This window comes from Buteo buteo, chromosome 7 (genome assembly GCF_964188355.1).
Source record: "Buteo buteo chromosome 7, bButBut1.hap1.1, whole genome shotgun sequence".
In the NCBI taxonomy this organism is placed as follows: Eukaryota; Metazoa; Chordata; class Aves; order Accipitriformes; family Accipitridae; genus Buteo; species Buteo buteo.
This window is the reverse complement of record NC_134177.1, coordinates 15,536,136-15,555,841: the sequence shown is the minus strand read 5'-3', so window position 1 is coordinate 15,555,841 and position 19,706 is coordinate 15,536,136. Positions and strand designations below refer to the sequence as shown.

The 19,706-nt window shown below is 35.8% G+C and overlaps 1 protein-coding gene across 10 annotated transcripts in view; it reads right to left on the bottom strand.

Annotated features, from left to right (window-relative positions):
- Window positions 1-19,706, bottom strand: part of DLG1 (discs large MAGUK scaffold protein 1) — a 170,622-nt gene that overhangs the window by 46,288 nt on the left and 104,628 nt on the right. For 7 of the 10 annotated variants that reach the window (XM_075031687.1, XM_075031689.1, XM_075031691.1 and 4 more), the window contains 6 exons: window positions 18,647-18,700; window positions 14,892-14,942; window positions 13,743-13,867; window positions 12,198-12,367; window positions 11,405-11,541; window positions 8,652-8,796 (listed from right to left, as the gene is read on the bottom strand). In XM_075031687.1, coding sequence (XP_074887788.1) covers window positions 8,652-8,796; window positions 11,405-11,541; window positions 12,198-12,367; window positions 13,743-13,867; window positions 14,892-14,942; window positions 18,647-18,700 — 682 coding nt within the window. Of the gene's footprint in view, window positions 1-8,651; window positions 8,797-11,404; window positions 11,545-12,197; window positions 12,368-13,742; window positions 13,868-14,891; window positions 14,943-18,646; window positions 18,701-19,706 lie in introns of all 10 variants that reach the window. The other 3 variants (XM_075031686.1, XM_075031688.1, XM_075031690.1) reach the window with 1 other exon arrangement.

Here is a 19,706-nt window from a genome sequence, read left to right as displayed (position 1 = left end):
ACAGGGAGGAATGTTACATTTCTTAGACACCGAACAAAACCACCTTGAATAGCAAAGGTGCTGGCAGTGATGCTAGTATGTGCTCAGCCAACAGCACACATCAGGAAACAAAGGTAGGATTATTCCACATCCTACTCTTCAGGGTAAGAGGCATCAATTTACTGAGAGGAATAAACAAGCTAGTGCAAAAAATTTCAACTGTACTGCAAGGGTCAGTTGCCTTATTCACAGGTTCGTTGATTAAAATTAGAAAGGAGTATTAAAAGGATTTAGTCTACCCTCTTGCATAACAGGCCTCGAATCCTGTGCATGAAGTGCATATGTTTTACCTGAACCACAACACACATACTAGAAAAATTTAGCATCTTAATGATTTCAATTGATAGAAAATATTCTACAATTCCAGGAGAGTTGTTCCAATAAACAATCAAGAGGGTGCATTATATTTCCAAGTTATGCACACCAATTTTAAGTGTCCGTTCACCAGGCGTAGTCATAACCACTCTCTCCTATTACAAAGCATATTCTACAATTGAAAATCTTTTTCCTGCTGTAGGTGCTTCAAGCTTCGAGGCTGAAACATGGAGGGTGGGGACACTTGACAGATGCAACATTATTAAAGTTGCCAGACTTCTCTGCTTTTACTCACTTGCTGTATCTGGTGTGGTGCCTGACCTTTGAAGATTTACACTAAGCTTTTTAACTGAATAGACATGACATAGATTGCAGAAGCGACCTGTATATTCTCCTTTTTTGTTTTACTTTTTAAACCACTGCCAGAATATTCAGATCATATACGAACTTCATCAAGAGTATTTTTATATGATAGATTTGCTAAATAGCCAGCTTTCAAACCACCCAATCTGTGCTGGATTGATTCTGTATCATTCTAGACTCCTAGTAAACCTGTGTGCAGCAAATTCCATACATGGAGTATGTATCACATCAACATGGTCTTACCCCAATCAGTGGTTTAATAAAAGAGGCACCAAGCCAGACAGGAAACCCTTATAGTACCTTAATGCCTGGCACGTAACATCTGGTATCATACCTGATTAGCCAGACTGCTTCTTATTGTTTAAAGCTTTGTCACAGTACTAGAGCTCTTTCAGTTTTCCAGAATGTGTTTCAGCAAGCATTAAAATCCACTATTAACAGCTTAGGTAGTTTAAAAGCACTAGCTGATAAAGTAATTAAGTTATGTTATTCAGACACACCAGCCCTCAGTGAGTTGCATGCTCTAGTCTGGGACTGTGCAGAACTTTTGGAAATTGCAACTCTGGATTCACAAGTGGTTTCAGCAAAATTCAAAAACTGAGTGCAAGAGGTAGCCTGTCCCCCTCTACAACACAGACAAAAGGAAGCTTCCTCAAGTTAGCGTCATGAGGTCTACAGCAAAGAGAACACTGCTTTTGCTAAAACCAAATGATCAACAAAAGCATTCATATTTGAGAATTCCCTAATAATTAGGAGTTGTTCAAGACACAACTCCTAAAACCATTTTTTAGAACAGCTGTAACACATGTACATTGCACCTTCATCCATCTGCTCCCTGCGAGGATTTGAAGACTATAGAACCCACTACTTAATTCTTTCTGTCTGCCTTGGCACAATATTTAGCTTCTATGCACTGATTACAGATTTGGACAGTTTACTGTCAATTTCAAAAGTTTTTTAGCCACATTGGAGTTTTGGCAACAGATTTTCACAATGATTACCAAACCTTACAGCAATATCTACTTTTCAATGGAAAAAACCCCCAAACGTGTATTTTAATACAATATAATATTGTATTTTAATACAATATTTTCATGTCACTGTATGTACTTTTTGTTTAAAGCAAATGATACTTTAAAAAATTACTAGTGTACATAAATATAGTTATTTTGATTTTCCTCAGAAAATTTTACAGCTAAAGCACAAAAAAAATGGAATGCAGACTTTATGAGTGCTTTTCCAATTAGTGGAAAACAGGTTTTGATTAAAAAACCCTAAACAACTGTAGCACAGTATAGCAGCTCTGTACATTCTGTTCATGCACTAAATTTTCTCATTTCACAAAATGAATTTACAATTGCTTTTAACAAATCAGTGGCAGCTATAAATGATGCATATTTTATAGGAAGCAATCAGATTTTTCATAACAAATTCTACGGTCGTTGACTTACAGTACTTTTCGTTTTATTGTTTTTAGGGTTCCTAAAGCTTTTAACTGCATCATGTTCAGAAACATACATACCATCTAACACTGTAAGATATTCTTAATTTTTAAATTTTGTATTCTTTCACCATATAACTCAGCTATTGAGCAATACAAGTTTTATTTCAGACCCGTGGACTGTTCCATGTCAGCACTGGCTACATCGTTTATAAAGTTCTACACACGCTACTTGCTTAGAAAAGTCAGGTCCTTTCTCAAGGCTGGTATTCTCATCTCTAAGGAAGCAAACCTACAAGGCATAAAAAGGCTCTCTATGGAGTTCCTGTAAAAAAACATGCCTGCACCTTTCCTAAAATCGTTGTAGCTGGATATTATACGTGAAGAATATTAATATTCATGAGGAACATGATAGAAATAAAAGGCAAGCCATCACTTACTGAATTCTAAATCAGGTCTAAACTTCTGTTTCCAAGTAAATATTATTACTGATGTAACTGATAAAGGAACTGTGTTTTGGATGAACAGAAAATTACATGCATAAAATGAACTTGCTTTGACAGGAAAAGTCAAAGACTCTTAAGGAGACATTCCAGTTCCAAATCCACCCCCGCCTTGACATAACACAGTTCTACACAAAAAGAAATTGGAAGATTTCCTATTATTTCTGTATTATCTGCAAACTGAGGATGCCAATCACAAGTACAATCTCTAAAGTAGCAAATAAAATTAAAACTTTATTGTCATTTGCTGTTATTACCTATTCTTCTCTTCCTGTATTTATGCCATTTAAAGAATGATAAGGCATTTATGTCTCTAGTGAGGAAACTGATTATTCCCTACCTTGCAGTATTTTATTTCTCAATGCAGGGTGGAAATACCATACCAACACATGCACATGCACACAAACACAAAGGAAAAATCTTTAGAATTTACTAGGACTCAAAAATGCATCATGAATAACGTCTTCAAAGGAGGCCTGTATAGGAAGCAAGCCCTCTGTCTCTCAAAAACTGTGTAGACACTTTTCTGTCTCTGATATTCTACAATACACACTGTACAGGTAATGTCAGTGTTTTTAAATAGCAAGTTCTAGACCTTCTTAGTAATATTTCAACCAAACAACTTTAAAAGCATTAATAACAACAAGTTACTGGACATTTGTTCCAGGAAACATTTAATGACCAACATTTATATAGAGATTATTGAGGCAGTTTACATACCCTACTACAGAAGTCTAATAGCTATGATTATCAAACATACAAATCAGTTTAGTTGCCAATGGTGCTAGTCAGCTGGGTGGCATCAGTCCACAGGACCATCCCACCTACAGTGCTGTTGTTCCTTGGCATACAATGAACATAGTTATTTTTGTTGAATTTCCATGTTTCCCATACTGGAATTTCTCGTCTTTCAGTGTCTCAGAGACTCGATGCCACACAAGAGAATATTATTCAAATGGCAATGTGCTCAGAAAGAACAATCTTACATAATTGCATTCTTCTTGAGTCAGAAAACGGAGATCACTGTAACGTAACTGTTTAAACTAGCAATCCACACCTCGAGGGTTAAAAGAAAAATCTCACAGAAGCAATAGGAACAGAAATAGCAATCAACTATTCTGGACTGTCAAGGGCTGTGGTCAAGCTTTCATTGCCCGTACACATACCAGTCTCTAGAGCTACAGCACACAACATGAACTGTTTTTTCTACAGTCATTCCCTGCTAAATGCTCACACAGCCCCAACTTCCTTAACAAGATTTTCAACATTAAATTCCTCCACAAGCAGCCAGAAGCCATTCATGCATTCTTATAAATATCAAAATATAAGAGGTCAATTTTCAGCCCCAGGTGCACAGCGGTGGCAGGATCTGTACTCTTTTCAATAAATACTGCCATAGATCAGAATCTCAGAAACCTCTTGATCAAATGTCCCTCAATTCAAAGACACTAACCCCAAAGAAATATCCAATATCAAATGATTTAATTATCTGTATGGATGCTACCTTACTTTGTCCCATTTTTTCCCCCATCAGACCACCTGACAAGACCATACTATTGTGTGGCTGGTACTCTTACTACAGTAGTTCTAAAAGAAAACAGATTTTGCAGAAAACCTAGATATTGAAATTTGTGAACCTGGTTCTCAAACAGTTCTTCAGTATCCCTAGCTCTGCATTTTAAGTCCCCATCACCAGGGAAAGTGAGGCAGCCCTATAACTAAACTAGACCAGTTCCAGAGAGAAAGTCTTAAAGACAACCAAATTCTGAATTTGGTGTTGTCTGGACTTTTGAATGAATTATCATGTTTACAAAAGTTAGCACAGTGAGCAATCTACTGTATGTTCTGCAGACAGTACAGATACCAAGATGGTAAGTACCATGCACTGTGCTTTTAGTTGTTTCTGATAAAATGAGTGTTTAAAAAACACCCATGCAAATTTAAAAAAAGAAAAAAAAGAAGAAAAAAAAGGCGAGTTCTGGGCAGCGAGCAGTCTACGTATATACTCAGGTAGTAAACAAAGTTTCTACCTTAACATCATTTGTAACGGACATGTCCATAGGCATCATCTGTGAGGATTTAAGAGATTCAGTAGTGAAAGTAATAGTACGTATTACTTCTCCTTTTTGATGGGCCTGAACTCCTAAGAACCTGGATAAGAGGATTCTGATGGACAGAAATACAAAGGAGGATTGCAAATACATGTCTCAAAACAGCTGCAGGTGAGTAGGTTAAGAAAGACGACTGGTAACTGTTTCAACGTTCACTCACAATCCAAGTGAATCTAGAAAATACCTCTTTATTTCTGTCATCTGGGAAAAGTTCTTCAGAGTCCCTAACCTAAGGCTCCTGAGCCAGGTACTGCTCTGCTAAATGCAGCATCACTTTTGGACGTTTCACCTGAGATGAGAACGAAGATAAAAAACAAACCTTGAAATGGTGGCCCTGAAAACATCAGCTTCTAAACTGCTATCCACAGGAGCTACCACTTTTTGGTATGAGGTCTATCTAATTGAACAGCTCCCTACAGAAAGTGGAGGCTTTCTAGTTGCAAAGTTGTAGTACTCCTTTATAAAGAAGCAATAGCCTTTGAGGAGATTGGTATCTCCCTTTGAAATTTCCATTGTAAATGTGAAAATATTGAGGGGTACTGAAAAAGCTTTTGTTCTGCTCTGGATTAGAAAAACAGCATCTTAGCCATATGCAGTTGCTTCTTATAGGCGAAGATTTAGCAAAAGACTAAACAGATTTCCTTGAATTAAGCCATTAAACATCTCAGGCAAGACCTTTGGATCTATTTTGTATGCAAAATTCAGGCAGTAGATCCTGAGTCTCCATGTCAGGTGCAGTAACAGCCAGCTGCACTTTGATCAACAGAGACATACAAGCATGTGAAGCCTTTGGTAGGAAAGGCTGTCCTGCTGTATGGAAAAGAAACAGACTGAAGTTTCATCAAAGGAACCAGCACTTTGCAGAAGAATGTTCTTTGATTAACTGTTGACAAAAGTCTACCAGAAGCAGCGTAAAAAAAACCAGAGTAACTTCAGACAGAGAACTGAAGGTTAAAACTGCAGCTAAATGAAACGAAACCCAGAAAATCCACTCAAAAGTACAGACAGCACTTTAGCCCACAAACCTTATCAAAGGTCACCAAAGGACAGAAGACAAACACATGGAATCTAAGAAATCTCGTGTGATTTTTTCAGAATGCTTCAGCAGGAAGAGAAAGGTTTGCAGAAGAAGCTGCCAGAGCTTGAGGGGCTTGACAGCTGAAGAGATTGGCCTTTCACCTCTCAGTGGACAGAAGTGCCACTTCACACAAAGGACACGATACTGGGCTGCACAGAATGCCACTGTCTCTCCCAAGTCCCACTTACAGGGAGAGCAGCCAAATGGAGAGAAACTTGGGAGGGAGGACAGTAATGGGACAAAAGAGGGCCTACATGTGTGGCCAGGTCATTTACCTCCAGAAAATGGATGTGAGACTAAGTCATGTATACTGGGAAATTAAGGACTTAAGGCCAGATGGCAGCGCACATCCTCATAGCAATCGTGTGGGATTACCCTTGACAGAACTTCCCTGAAGAGCAAACAGACATGGTAAGAAGGTATTCTTGAAGATACCACTGTCTCTTTTATGGCTCTTATGTTATGATGCAATTAAATTCTATGAACTGAGTCTCCAGCTCATCCACCATTTGAGAGAAATTAATTCACCGCATGAGAAGAGGGCCAACCACATGTCCTTATGCATACTGCTAGAGCAAATATTCCTTTAAAAGTACATATTAGTACAGATAATGTGAATATAAAACCAAAATAATCACCCAAAGGAGAACGTCAATTTGTAGTCAAAGAGGAAATATGACTGCTGCTTCAAATAAGACCCTCAGCAGTCTGATCTCACCTGCCTAAAACCAAACTACTGAACTACAGTATTGAGAATCAGCCGCGCTGAGTTTGGTATCTCTGTTCTTAACTTCTCGAGTCTACAGACAGCCTTTTTAACATCAAAGTATCATTTAATGAACAGTACCAAAGCACATAAAAATTTAAAATGAGAATCTACATTTATATCCAACTATTCCTTTATGGCTGCCTAGTAAAGGAGTAGGTTTGTCAAATCCTGCTACAGGTTCCTTCCTCCACTCTCAAAGTGAACAGTTTCAGTTCAGTTTTCCTCCCAAAAGAGATAACCAGTCCTCTAAATCACTAGAGCGCTTTGTTGTTTTCCATTGAAGCCTTATTGCAAGTTGTTTTTTAATAATCAGGGGCACTGAGCAAAAGTTATTAAGTATGACTTTTGCCAATATCCGGGTATCATAGATTTATTAGGATTGGCCAAATTATCAGGAACAAGCTCCTTCTCTACCTTCCTCTCCCCAAACTTTCTTGAGGCTTTGCCTTTGCCCCCACAAAAGATTCATAAAGTAAATATCCCAATGATTGAGTCAAGATACAGTAGTAATAGATAAGATACCTCTATGTTTGTCACATCACCACCCACAGCAGTGTAATTGCATTACTGCAACACTACAAAGAACGCTACATACAAATCCGGTTACCTCTGTTCCAGAAAAACTGTATTCAAGGTGAAACATATGAAGAGGTCAGCTACCATGGAGAGAGAAAAAGAAGCCTGCCTTCCAAGGAAACAGTGGGAAAGGTCGAATTATTGGACAAGCTAGATACCATAAGGGAAAATGGCTGCTGTCTAACCATATATTTGAGTGTAAAACTACAAATGAATAAGTGAAGGCTGAAAATTAAGTTTTATGTCAAAGAATGGAGCCTTCAAGAGCACCCTTCTAATAAGATAGTGAAGACATAAAACATAATTAGCTCCAAATTGTAATTCAATAAGCTTACAAATAGATTTAAAGACACTGTAGCTATCACCAATAAATTATGGGCTTATAAGGTACTTCAGTCCTTTGTTGTGCTGCACTTTTGTTGTTCTCTACATACTGTTTTAGATTACATCAGTGGCTTTTTAGTCCAAAAGTGTTCCTTTTTCACATAAAGTAGTATCTGAACAGATCAGTGCTACATATCAATTACACATATCTAACAGCAGGAAACAAAAAAAACACCTAAAATAACTCTCCCCCAGAATCATTTTATGTGACAAGATGAGTAAAACTGGTTATGCAGAAAAGTCCACCTATTCAGTCTTGAAAGACACAGTTATATCATTCTCATCCCTTTCTTCAAACACTAAATGGTAATATCCCTCTTGAAGAAACAATACATTAAATTCAAATTTTTCTTTACATTGTAGTTCAACACTGAACTTTCTGGATTTGGACATTTGACTTAAAAAAGACTCCTGTAAGTAGTACCCTTATGTCAACAAGAAGCTCCTGTAACTATTTTCAATACAGCATTCACTGGTTTTCCATTTGAATTATCAACAGTTATGTCAAAACTGAAGTAAGATTTCAAGTAAGTTAACATGGAATTTCACAACACATTTGCAGACAGGCATCAGAGGTCAAGACCTCCCCCTCCTCCCAGTCCAGTTTATTCAAATACGTGCAGCTCATGAAAAAAAGCACAAAAACAGAAAAAAAAAAAAGTCAGAATCATTACTAACCTCTACCTCAAACAGTACTGTCTTTTGCTCAGTTCACAGGATACTGAACATCTACACAGTGCATTGTTTGTTACTCTTCACAGCCTCCAGGAGCAGGAGCCACATGTTCTCCTTCCACTCATCAGCAAGTGATCAGAAACATCGAGTCACTACGACTAGGCCACATCAGTCATAGAAACACACTAAGAGCCCCACTGTTGCTGTCTTTTCAGTACACAAGCTATAGGATGTTATTCTGTTCAGCATATAGTTTTCCTGATTCATCAACTTTCTTATATCAGATTTTCACACCGTGTAATTTTAAAAAGATTGAAACTGTTAAAATACTAAAAATGGGGTATGTTAAAGCCTTAAAGGAAAAAATAATTATATCACAAAGATAAGCTGAACTCACAGTTTGTGATGTCAGGAGGGGCATAGCTGTCATTCATGAACATGCTGGTGGGTTTTGCAACTTTCAGATAAACAAAGTCAGATGTGTTTTTTAAGGCAGTCACTGCTTCTTCATGAGTAACTTCTTCTAAGCAAACACTGTTCACCTAAAGAGAAAAAAAAACCTCTCAACATAGAAGTATGTACCTTTTCATAGGACATTCACTGAAAGCTGTTGGAGCACTTTGGCATTGAGAGCCTTTATTAGGATTCATCTGCCACAGACAAGATCTGTTACATAAAAGTTATATAAGAGATGCTTTGTAGTGCTGTGAAATATAAGACAGACAAGTCTTTCCTCAAAAGATTATGATAAACTGTATTAATCGTAACATTGTAAAGAATGCACACATGACTTTGGAAAACTAACAGGACAAATATCACACTCAATATGCCATAAGCATGCACCATCACAGTACTGACACAGTGTGTTATTGCAAGCATTAGAGGAAATTTTCTTCTAGTAATAATAAATCCTACATGATCTTGTCATGACATAAAAGTTCTAGACTTTATAGTGGGACAACATATTCTTGCAAGTGGTCAAAAGTAGGTGTCAAAACTGGAGAAGATCCCAAAGGACTGATTTACATGCCAAGTAATAAGAAGTAGTTTAACTTTACAGGCAACAGATTTTTTTAAACTACTGCTACTAAGGTGAAACACTAGCACTTCAGTTAAAAAAAAAATCCTTTAACAATTATCTCATATAGAGCCACAGTAAATTGAGTTGCTGACCCTCTCTTCCATATTTTGATGAGGGAAGTAACTTCTGCAGATAATTCCAGGCAACGTGGGAAATAAGGCTTGTACTGCACTGAACCTGAGGAACCAAAGACACCTTCCTTTGTTTGATTACTTAACTTTATATCCTGTGTAAAAACAACTGGGCCTTGTCAATTGTTATCTGCAGGGGAAAAAACTCTACTGCTTAAATATATTCTTTCCATCAGTATTTTCTAAAAGTTTCCTAAAAGTTTTCCAAAAGCCTCTTACTGAATTATTTTTTTTTAAACAGATTTAAATTCCTACCACTCTGATGACTGAAAAGTCATTTTGCAGTGCATTAGTAATTGCAGTACAACCTAAATATGCAGACAGAAAGTTACATTCTGCAAAATACGGGAGCTTATCTCTACATTAGTGACTAAAGCTTTGAGTAAGTGAAATTTGGCTAATCAGAAGATATTATAGATGACATTTTACTCACTTCTTTCCTAACTTAATGAACTGAGGGAATGATTACAGCTACAATAAATTAGGACATTATATTTACTATATCCAATAGCATAATGTATATGCTCCTTGCATCCCTGAAACAGTATCTGATATTAATCCAAAGCTACTTTATTTAATTTTGTCAGGCAATTTTTTTTAATGGATAAAGTAATACTGGACAAAGTAATCTGTTGCAAAAGTTTGCTACTTCTAACAAAAATTCATTAAAATTTTCCATATATTTTATATTTTATGATATAAGCAAGTTAGCATGAAATTTTCTTGTACAGGTGACAAATTATAACACTGGAAAGCAGTTCACCATTAAAAGGAAGCTTTCCAGTGCCCTCGCATTCTGGGGAGGTCCTATAATCAAAACACTTCCCATGATGCAGATTTCAAAACTTAAAAACATCAAATATGTGACAGCATTATCATCAAGCAGCTGGATCTTGGGGTTTGTGAATTTGCATGGCATATGAAGGTATATAGTTATTGTGCAGCTAATAGTAAAAATAATATATTCTCTTTCTCTTTTTTTCCTCCCAGTTCTCACATAAGGATTTGCTCATGTCTTGAGCTGATTTCACAGAACTATCCATTTTAACACCAAGATCTCATTCCTAATACATCAAAAAAGCAGGATTCTTTAGATAAAGGGATAATACCAGAATTCTTTAAGTAGCTTCAGTTTTCCCAGCTCTTTATTTAAGTGGCGAACTTATCCAAAAAATCTTTTAACAGATAGGAAAGTTTGCACTAAAAATTTGGAGTCAGTTTCTTACTGTTCAAAGAGCAATAAAGCACACACTCTGCTGTCATGTAGTCTGAGTACAGATGTACTCAGAGCTCTTACAGAAGCAGGTATTGCCTGGTAGACATAGGAGGGTGGAGCCCTCAGAGTTGAGTTTAAAATTCAGAAATTCATTCAGAAATTCCTGGCTCTGGCTCTCATTTTTCTAGCTGGACAACTGGATTTGTGGATGGAATTTAAGAAAGTTGAAAGTTACTTTTACTTTGTGCATAGAAAATTCAACTTTGAAGTATTTTAAGCTTAAAAAAAAAAAGCCATTCAAAGCATTACAAACGCTGAAATCCAATGTAAGCAGCAGTTTCACTACAGGCTGGCCAGCCACCAGTACATGGAGTTCCTTTCTGTTGTTCTTTTTTGAGAAGAGAAACAATCCCATTGTATGATGGTTTACAATCCTGTCACTCAGATCCCAGAAAAATAATAGCAGGCATCAGAAATAAACATGGTGATTAATACAAGTTTTGCATGAAACGTTGGGACAGGAATAGATTTCAGATTTCCTGATGAGATGGTGTTGAACACTGCAGATTTCATTTTTATCATTGATTTCCTGGCAATATCAATTTTTTTACTGAGTTCTATGAAGTAACACTTCACCGGCAGGCAGCTTAACCACAAAGTAAACCATGCCCTTACTGGGCCTAAAAGTGAATGACCATAAAAAAAATGCAGCTCTTACTTACAGCTAAAAGTTTGTCTCCAATCTGAAGTTTGCCATCTTTATGTGCTGCCCCACCTTCAATGATTTTGGTTACATAGATGCTGTTGTCTCCAGGTATATGCTGATTTCCTACACCACCAGCAATACTGAAACCAAGACCTGCTTGAAGATAAAATCATTACTCAAGAAACCTTTTAGCATTCATTATATTCAAATTATTATATAAATAATAATGCTATTTGTATCACACAAATGCATATATAAAAATATTAGGCTCTGGCTGAAGCAATACTGGATGCCTTTCCAAATGAACTCCATAATTTTCCAGAAAGTTCTGGAGAAGACGTAACACTTACAGAAGTTCTGAAAATCAAAAACTAAACCATTTGCTCCATGCCTTGTGAAAGATGCACACAGCAGAGCTATAGCATCTCAACTGATACTTAAAGAACCATTGTCCAACATTTACCCATATAGAAACAAAATAAAGCTAAGTGTTTTTTAATCTCTCAAAATCCTTTCTAGGTAATTCAATTAAATATTTTACTCCCATTTGTAATATACTTTAAAAAATTACTAAATACTATCAGAAACACATTTTTATCATTTGAAAGAAAAATATGCATTCTACAGGAAGTTTCAAGACATGGACGAAAATTCAGAAGCATTTGAGATGCCATTTTCTTATTTTTCATTATTCTGCATTTACTAGAACTTCATACGCAAGTTACTATTTTATTTTGAAAAATAAATGCAGAAATCTATCGTCAACGCTATCCTTCTTGTGAAACAGAAGCTTTATAATTCCTACATACCTTTAGGGCCTTTTACAAGTTTGATTTCTACTATTTTTTCTGTGACTGGTTTTCTTCTCTTGACATACAATCGTACAATTGATCCCGCTTCTTTCAATGCTTCAACTGCTTTACTGTGCGTCACATCACGAACATCCACCTCATTTACTCGTAGAATACAATCGTTAACCCTAGAGACAGCAACATTCATGTTCAGCTGTTGTGTTATAGCAGAGCAGACACATTAGGAGCCTAATATTTTATCTACAATACACTAACATACATGTTAACACAATAAGATATATAGATTTTGCTTCAAAATTATACTGAGTCAAGACAATGCTCTAAAATTAATTACTAGTGCTTAAAAAAAAAAAAAACAACCCAAGGACTACTAGAAGACATTTAAAGGGAATATTTTGTTCACAGCCAAAGAGAACGCCATCTTATATGTGTTTCATTTAAACAGTATTTTGAACAGAGCTTCGTACAAACTACATTTAGGGCTATAAGAAAACTAAAAAAATTCAGAAACTAGGAGGCATGCAGTGAGAACACACTAGTTTTAAGCCATGATATGAACAACACAACCTCCATTACTGCCTTTCACAAGCTGTTTAAGTGCTGGCCTTCCACTCCATTTAACATGTTGCTGTAGTAACACTGAGCTCTCATTACACTAAGTACAATGCCTGACCCACCTGTCACTGTGTTCTGCCAGATGTACCTCTGACAATAGCCAACAAGCTAAAATGAAGCCTTGAAATAAGCTTATTAGGACTAAAAAACATAACGCATCAGGCATTTGCGCCAAAAATGATTTGACAACACAAGAAAAAAAGCTGGTCCTACAACTGGATGTGGGTTTTTTTCCACACAGTGATACACGAGTATATTTAAAGGCTGTTCTGGATTAAAAAAAAAAGTAATTTATTAATGTAATTTATTATTAACTTCTAACAGTACTCAAAGTTGCAAATATCACTTGCTACCATCTAGTAATATGCCAACATTTCCTCACTAGGAGTTAAGTAGTAGTATCAGTCCACAGTTAAATAAGAAAACAAGGTATACTGGAGAAGGAGTATGCTATTAATTTAAACAAAAAAAAAATATTGCTTTTGAAAATGTGTAGTATCTTTGAAAAATTAAGACACAGAATTATACCAAGCATAAAAGAGCATTGTCATTAAGCTTACCTATCTTACAGATCAGGAAATCTGCACATGGATAACCAAGAGTTAGTTACCTATCCTACCTGTCTAAGCTCTTCCATTGTATATTGAATTAAGGACTATGGAACATATGGCATAATCAACTTATACCACCAAACAGAAAAGATAAAGTTCACTTAATTTCACTTAAATGCAGATTTTATTGGTTGGGGAAAAAAATAATTGGTCCACTCAAATATTTTTCATTATTTACAAAATACTTCTGTAAGTAAAACTTATTTAAAATGTAATGTAGCATGTAAAACTACTAAAAGCAACAGAAAACATTCTATCCACTGTTTGAAGATGTAATAACAAACATTTGGCAACCCAACATAGAAAATCATCATACCGTAATCTTCCATCCTGTGCAGCTGCACCCCCGGCTATAATTTTTGTAATGAAAATACTTGAATCATCCCCAATATGTGGGTTGTCTGTACCACCTGCAATGCTAAAGCCAAGTCCTGAATTTCCCTAAAGGTAGAGGGGAAAAAAGATTTACACATTTCTTTTGGGGGGAAAAGATATTCAAGTGTATCTATTTGATTCAATATAGAACCAAATCTATGTAATTTTCACCAATAAAAAAATACTAAAAGACACTTCAAGCAGTATACTACATATAACCATATGTAAGACATAATTATACTTATTTTCATAGAAGAACATAAGTCATTGTGTAACTGTAAGAGATACAGTTGCAACCCCACAGCTTTCTCACTGAAGTGAACTTGATAAATTAGATAAAGACTTCCCTCTCTAGTGAGCTAGATCTTTGAGATTATTCATACAAATATTTGCTCCTCATTAAATCATTAGTGATAAATTATTTTCCCAGAGAAGCCCCCACATGATTTGTGTCACATATGTAATATAGCCTCACAGATGCAGAGATTCAGACTGATATTTTCTCTTCAAAGGTTGCCTGCTCTTACTGTAAACTGCAAGACCTCTTCACCCTCTCAGTAACCACCAGAACTGCACAGGTATGAAATACAACCATTTCTTTCTTTCTTTTTGTTAACAGTGCAGCTCAAGAAAAGAGAACTGAGATAGATCTCAACGTTGTAAACCTAAAGAAGCAATGCATATGACAAGGCATCTCTTGTAATCACAACTGGAAGCCTGAATCTCATTATAAAATTAAATGGTATAAATAAAAGCCTATCATAAGTGGCAATATAGGAAATGAAATAATAATTTGTGTTATTACTCTCTACAAGCCTAGATAAGAACATTAAATGCAGTACGTCTCAGGGAGATCCTTTCCCCATTTTCCTCTTAATATTCAAGGATATTAATAAAAAAGTCTATTCCTGCTCCAGCAACTGGCTGTATTTTTTTCTTTAGGTTAAATAATCTACCTAAAGGAAAAAAAAATACAAAACAGTAAGGATTGTTTTGGATTGACATTTAGCAGTATCAAGATGTTAATTTTTCATATTAAGGTATCATAGATCCCATCTAAAAGAGTATAAAAAGACATTTAGCATGTTACCCTTTCAAGAGTAATTTCTTCATACTCATAATCTGCATCCGTGCCATTGACCTATAAAGAAAGAAAAGTGAGACTTAGAGAGAATTTTACACTTTACATGACAGTTTGCTCAGCTGGCAGTTCACTCCCATCAAATCTCAGCTGATTCACAGTGACCACTGAGCTCAGAGGGGACACTTGATTTTCACACTGCTCTGTACATGAATCAGACATTCTTTCTGTATGAGTTCAGAAGTTAAGATTTCAGAAAGCAGACTGTTCTACACACATATTGTAGAGCAGAGGCCCTCTACTTCTGATTGCCAGGAAAAAAAAAAAAAAAAAAAAGCTCGAGATCATCACATGTTCCTCAGGCCATATAGCAAGTTGAAACTGAGAAAAAAGGAAGGGGTCATGGGGTAGAGAAGAAATTGTATAGAAGAATGAGCAGTATTTTCAAACTGGTGTTCTGCACAGAGCAGAGAAAAATCAAAGACTGATGCTTTATACCATTTCTCACTAGAAGTGGGTAAGACCTTTCTAAAGCAACATTTAATAACTTTATATTACTATTTATCATGTTACACATATAGACTAAAGATCAAAAAATTAAAATGGGATCAAAACCAGAAGAGTTTAGAAGAATATTTTATAAAGCTAGATGGAAACCTCAAAATACTAGAAGTAAGCCTCGTTGTCCTCATTAGAAAGGACACATACATTCTTTGCTGCCTACAGAACTAGGACAGAATCAAATAACAGAAGTAACAAATATTCAGATTAGGTGAAAATAATTAAATGTCAAATTCTTAACCATATTTAATATAAAAGTAACATTAAGATTTATTTTTTTCAATTACTAAGATATCTCGGAACTCAAACCCTTCCCTCCACAGATACCTACAGCAGCATATACAACATGCAGCCACAAGCAATTCCCTATTTCAAGCCTTTTAGGATGAAATATTTAATAAGGTAAGAAATAACATTTATACTATTATTTTACAAAGCTTCTTGTGTATTCTTAAGATATTTTATGTCTGATAGTCTTCTGTACTTTTAACATACTATTCAAGATTTTATAAAGATACAAAATATATGTATAGAAGAAAGCATTTTAAAATCTGTAGTTTTCTAGCAAAGAATTAAAAAAGGGACTTTAATTCATCCCAAACAAAATTAAGATCACATCTGCTTCATTCCGCATATGCTTATTTAACATATTTAAAAGCTCCAAAAGCTGGAGATGCCACAACTTACACAGGCTGTCTAATATCAAGCTCATTTAAACTTCACTACAGTTTTTCCTCAATCTCTAATTATATCTCCCCTTAATACAACAAAGGCCATGTCCACTCCAGACATAAGATTATTATCTTCTTCTTTGTGTAGTACCTCAAAAATTATTATGTCCTTAGTAGTTTGTTCAGTGGAAAAGATACTGTGGTTTTAACACATGATATTTCTCCATTAAAAAGGGAAGAGGTCTTGACCTTCTGCATACATGAAACTGTATCTATTACTACACCAACATAAAAGAAGCCACTGTGATCAAGAAGTTTTTGTTAGCTTAGTCCTTGAACAATTATCTACAAGAATGACAACATGTGCTAACTGAACCAGTCATCCAGCATGACAGTACCTGGGAAATGGTTCACGATGACTGATCAGGATGTGGCTTTTTTTTTTTAAATAAATAACAAGGATAATTAATATTTTCCCTATTCATTACCATTAGGCAAAACAAAGCCAATCCTAATATATTTAAGAAGTCTCTTGTTTATTTCCATGTACAAAACTCTGTAATCCAATTTTAAAATATCATCTAGATAAACAGGAGCAAACAAGAACCTCCACAATTTTTATCTTTCGCTTTAGCTCAGTTCTAGAGTCCCGTCCCCCCCCTTTTTTTATTTACCTTTGAATTGATTTTATCTAACAAACTGAACATTAGCAGAAACAGGAGCAAGGATACATCAAATGATAAAAATCACTGTCCTATTCTACCTTTTGCAAGTTTTGAAGTGATCTCGGATCCATTAAGCCAAGCTTTATTTGCAGGGACTCCCTCTGGATGAAGGAAGTTCTGTACAAATGCTGTAATTACACTACAGCAATCTTCTTTAAATCTGAAAACCTATTAGTAGTTCAGCAGAATTTGGTTAGAGCCTTCTGGCTGTACTGAAGTTCATTTCTCTGGTATGGTTAGTCTTTTTCACGTGCCATCAACTTGAGTTTTGTTTGTATTTCCTTGGGCTTTTACAAAGAATAAAAAAGTTGCTGCTTGGCAGCTGTTTCCAACCTAGTTTGAGTTCTAAGAGTGAGTACTTCCTCAGCTGCTTTAAGATTCAGATAATGAGAGCTGTGTTCTTGACCATTTATTCCTTGATGACTTTCTTGATTCATTTTTTGCTTTGTTCTCCTTTCAACAGAAAAAGCTTTAATAGCTAAGGTTTTTGTAGATTCATGATGCAGTTACCTCACAAGTATGATTTTATATTACTTACTGCTTAACGACCTGGGAACCTAGAAGGATATTCCTTTACTCAACTTCCTACACTTACAGAGTAGGTTAGATTACAGATAGTTATAGGCTTGTTTGTTTTACAGTCACTGCAAACTGATAATTTAGATAGCTTAAAATTTTGAGTGCCAGTTTGTTCTGTTAATGCTATTTTCTCTTCCTATTTCTACTATCTACTGTCCTCCACTTACTGTATTCCTGCCTCTATCAGATGGGGCCTTCTGAAATGTGAATACGTATTTATTAATCACTTTTCTTCTTGGTTTAGTTTGTGTGGGCAAGGAGACACCTCACCTTCAGTATGCTTTCCTAAACTGTATCTGCATCACATCAATAAAAGGGCCACACACTGCAGGCTACTGCTGTGATCTTTTTGTCAGAGACATCATTATTACACTCGGGACTCATTTATGAGCCAATTATGTCACTGTACTAATCTTTTGTCTTCTGCTTAAACTGTTAATTCACGCTTTTGTCTGTCGAATTATTACAGCTCCTTTCTAGCAACGTTTCTAAGTTATGAATGCTTTCAACAAGGACAAGATTTACTCTTTACTTGCTAATACCAGTGCTTAGAATAAACACGAAATAAAGCAACTAGTACAGTCATTAACACTGTTTGGGAAAATGACAAGCAAGTGGGGTATAAGTAACTATAGGAGAAAGGTAAGGGAGGAAAGTTCAGACCTGAAACTTATGCCAGACTGACATACATTCCAAAGCCTCTGAAGTCTCTCTCTGCAGTGGTATTCCTATCACACACTGCCAAACACAAATTTTAGCCTCCATGTAACTACGCTTATCACCTTAATGTTTCAAACAGAACCAATGCATTTTTATGAACATTTAGAGCTCTAAAATCTTAAGTATAGCTACTGCATGAATAAGCGTTTTTATGAAAAGTGCAACAGAAATGGCACATTAAATATTAAAGCATCTGCCCGCACAGCTGAAGAAACAGATTGTTCTCTGAACACTCAACCTCTGGAACCTCAAACAACTGTGTTTTGCACTGTCACACGCTGGTACTCACACAGAACGTTCCACCTGAAATGTACAACTTTTTTTTTTCTTTTTTTTTTCCTTCATGAAATGGCTGTTTAAGGACTTTAAGAAACCATCAGGACAGCTGACAAAAACAAGCACCATCAGAGAAGTAAAATAGGTTTTATTAAACAGTAACAACAGACCTACACAACTACATACATAAAACATTACCTAAAGTTATAATTGAAAGCAAGTGTAGGCTTACGTATGTTGGAGTCTCCAAAGAATCTGTGTTCACCAGCACTGGAGGGGGATTTGCCTTTAACAAAAGAATAAAAAAAAATAATTACACAGCATAAGAGAAAGCAATACTAATGATAATTATACAACATTTAATTTGCTGTGTTTCTCAAAGTTCTGTTAAAAGGTAGCCTCAGCCCGAGAACCTCAAAAATTCACCTTCTGAAACACTTGTTTCTACCCTGAACAAATTGCTTTCATGCCACAAAACCATACTCCTCCAAAATTCTGAGCTCATATTTTATATACAAGTTCTGTCATTTATTATCCTGTTTTTCAACAGAAAACCTAGGTCATGCTACCATTTGACATGATGCCAGTTACGATAGTACTTGTGGTATGACATTCAGAAGTTGATTTACCAGCCAATATCTTAAAACCAAGTTTTGGTGGATTTGATTCCTTTCTTCCTACCAGGAAGACTCCTCCTCTCCCCTGCCTTCAGCCTGCAAAATGGAAACTTGCAGAAATACAAACTTAGGGAAGAGAGGATCTACAAAACTGACTTGTGAAAGCAAATCCACAGCAGACATTAATCTACCGCACAGCAGCATGTGTTTCCATCAGAAAATTGTTATGGATTCACAAGCCATAAGCAATCAGAGATTATTGCTACAGAAATATGAAACAATATAGCATTCTTGCTAGCCAGGAACTGGTAGAATAAGCTAACACTTTTACTCTCTGATATTATTGAGAATTTTCCTACGAAAAATGCAGTTTTAACTGAAAGAAAATCCATACAGACTGGTGGCATTTATCCGAAATACTTCCAAATAAACAAATTTCCTATTTTCGCAACAATTATCTGCCTTTAAAATAGGCAGCTTCTAGTCTGCTCTAAGAACAACAAAAAAAGCGTGCAGATATATTCCAGACTCCAAATACTGTTGACGTATTAAGTTCAACAGGACCTACAAACTCAGTAGCACAAAACAAAGCTAACCTCCTTACTGTTTTAATGAAGCTGAGATTTTTTTTGTATGTATAAAAATTCATCATCTTTAAAATTGAGACTTTTTTTT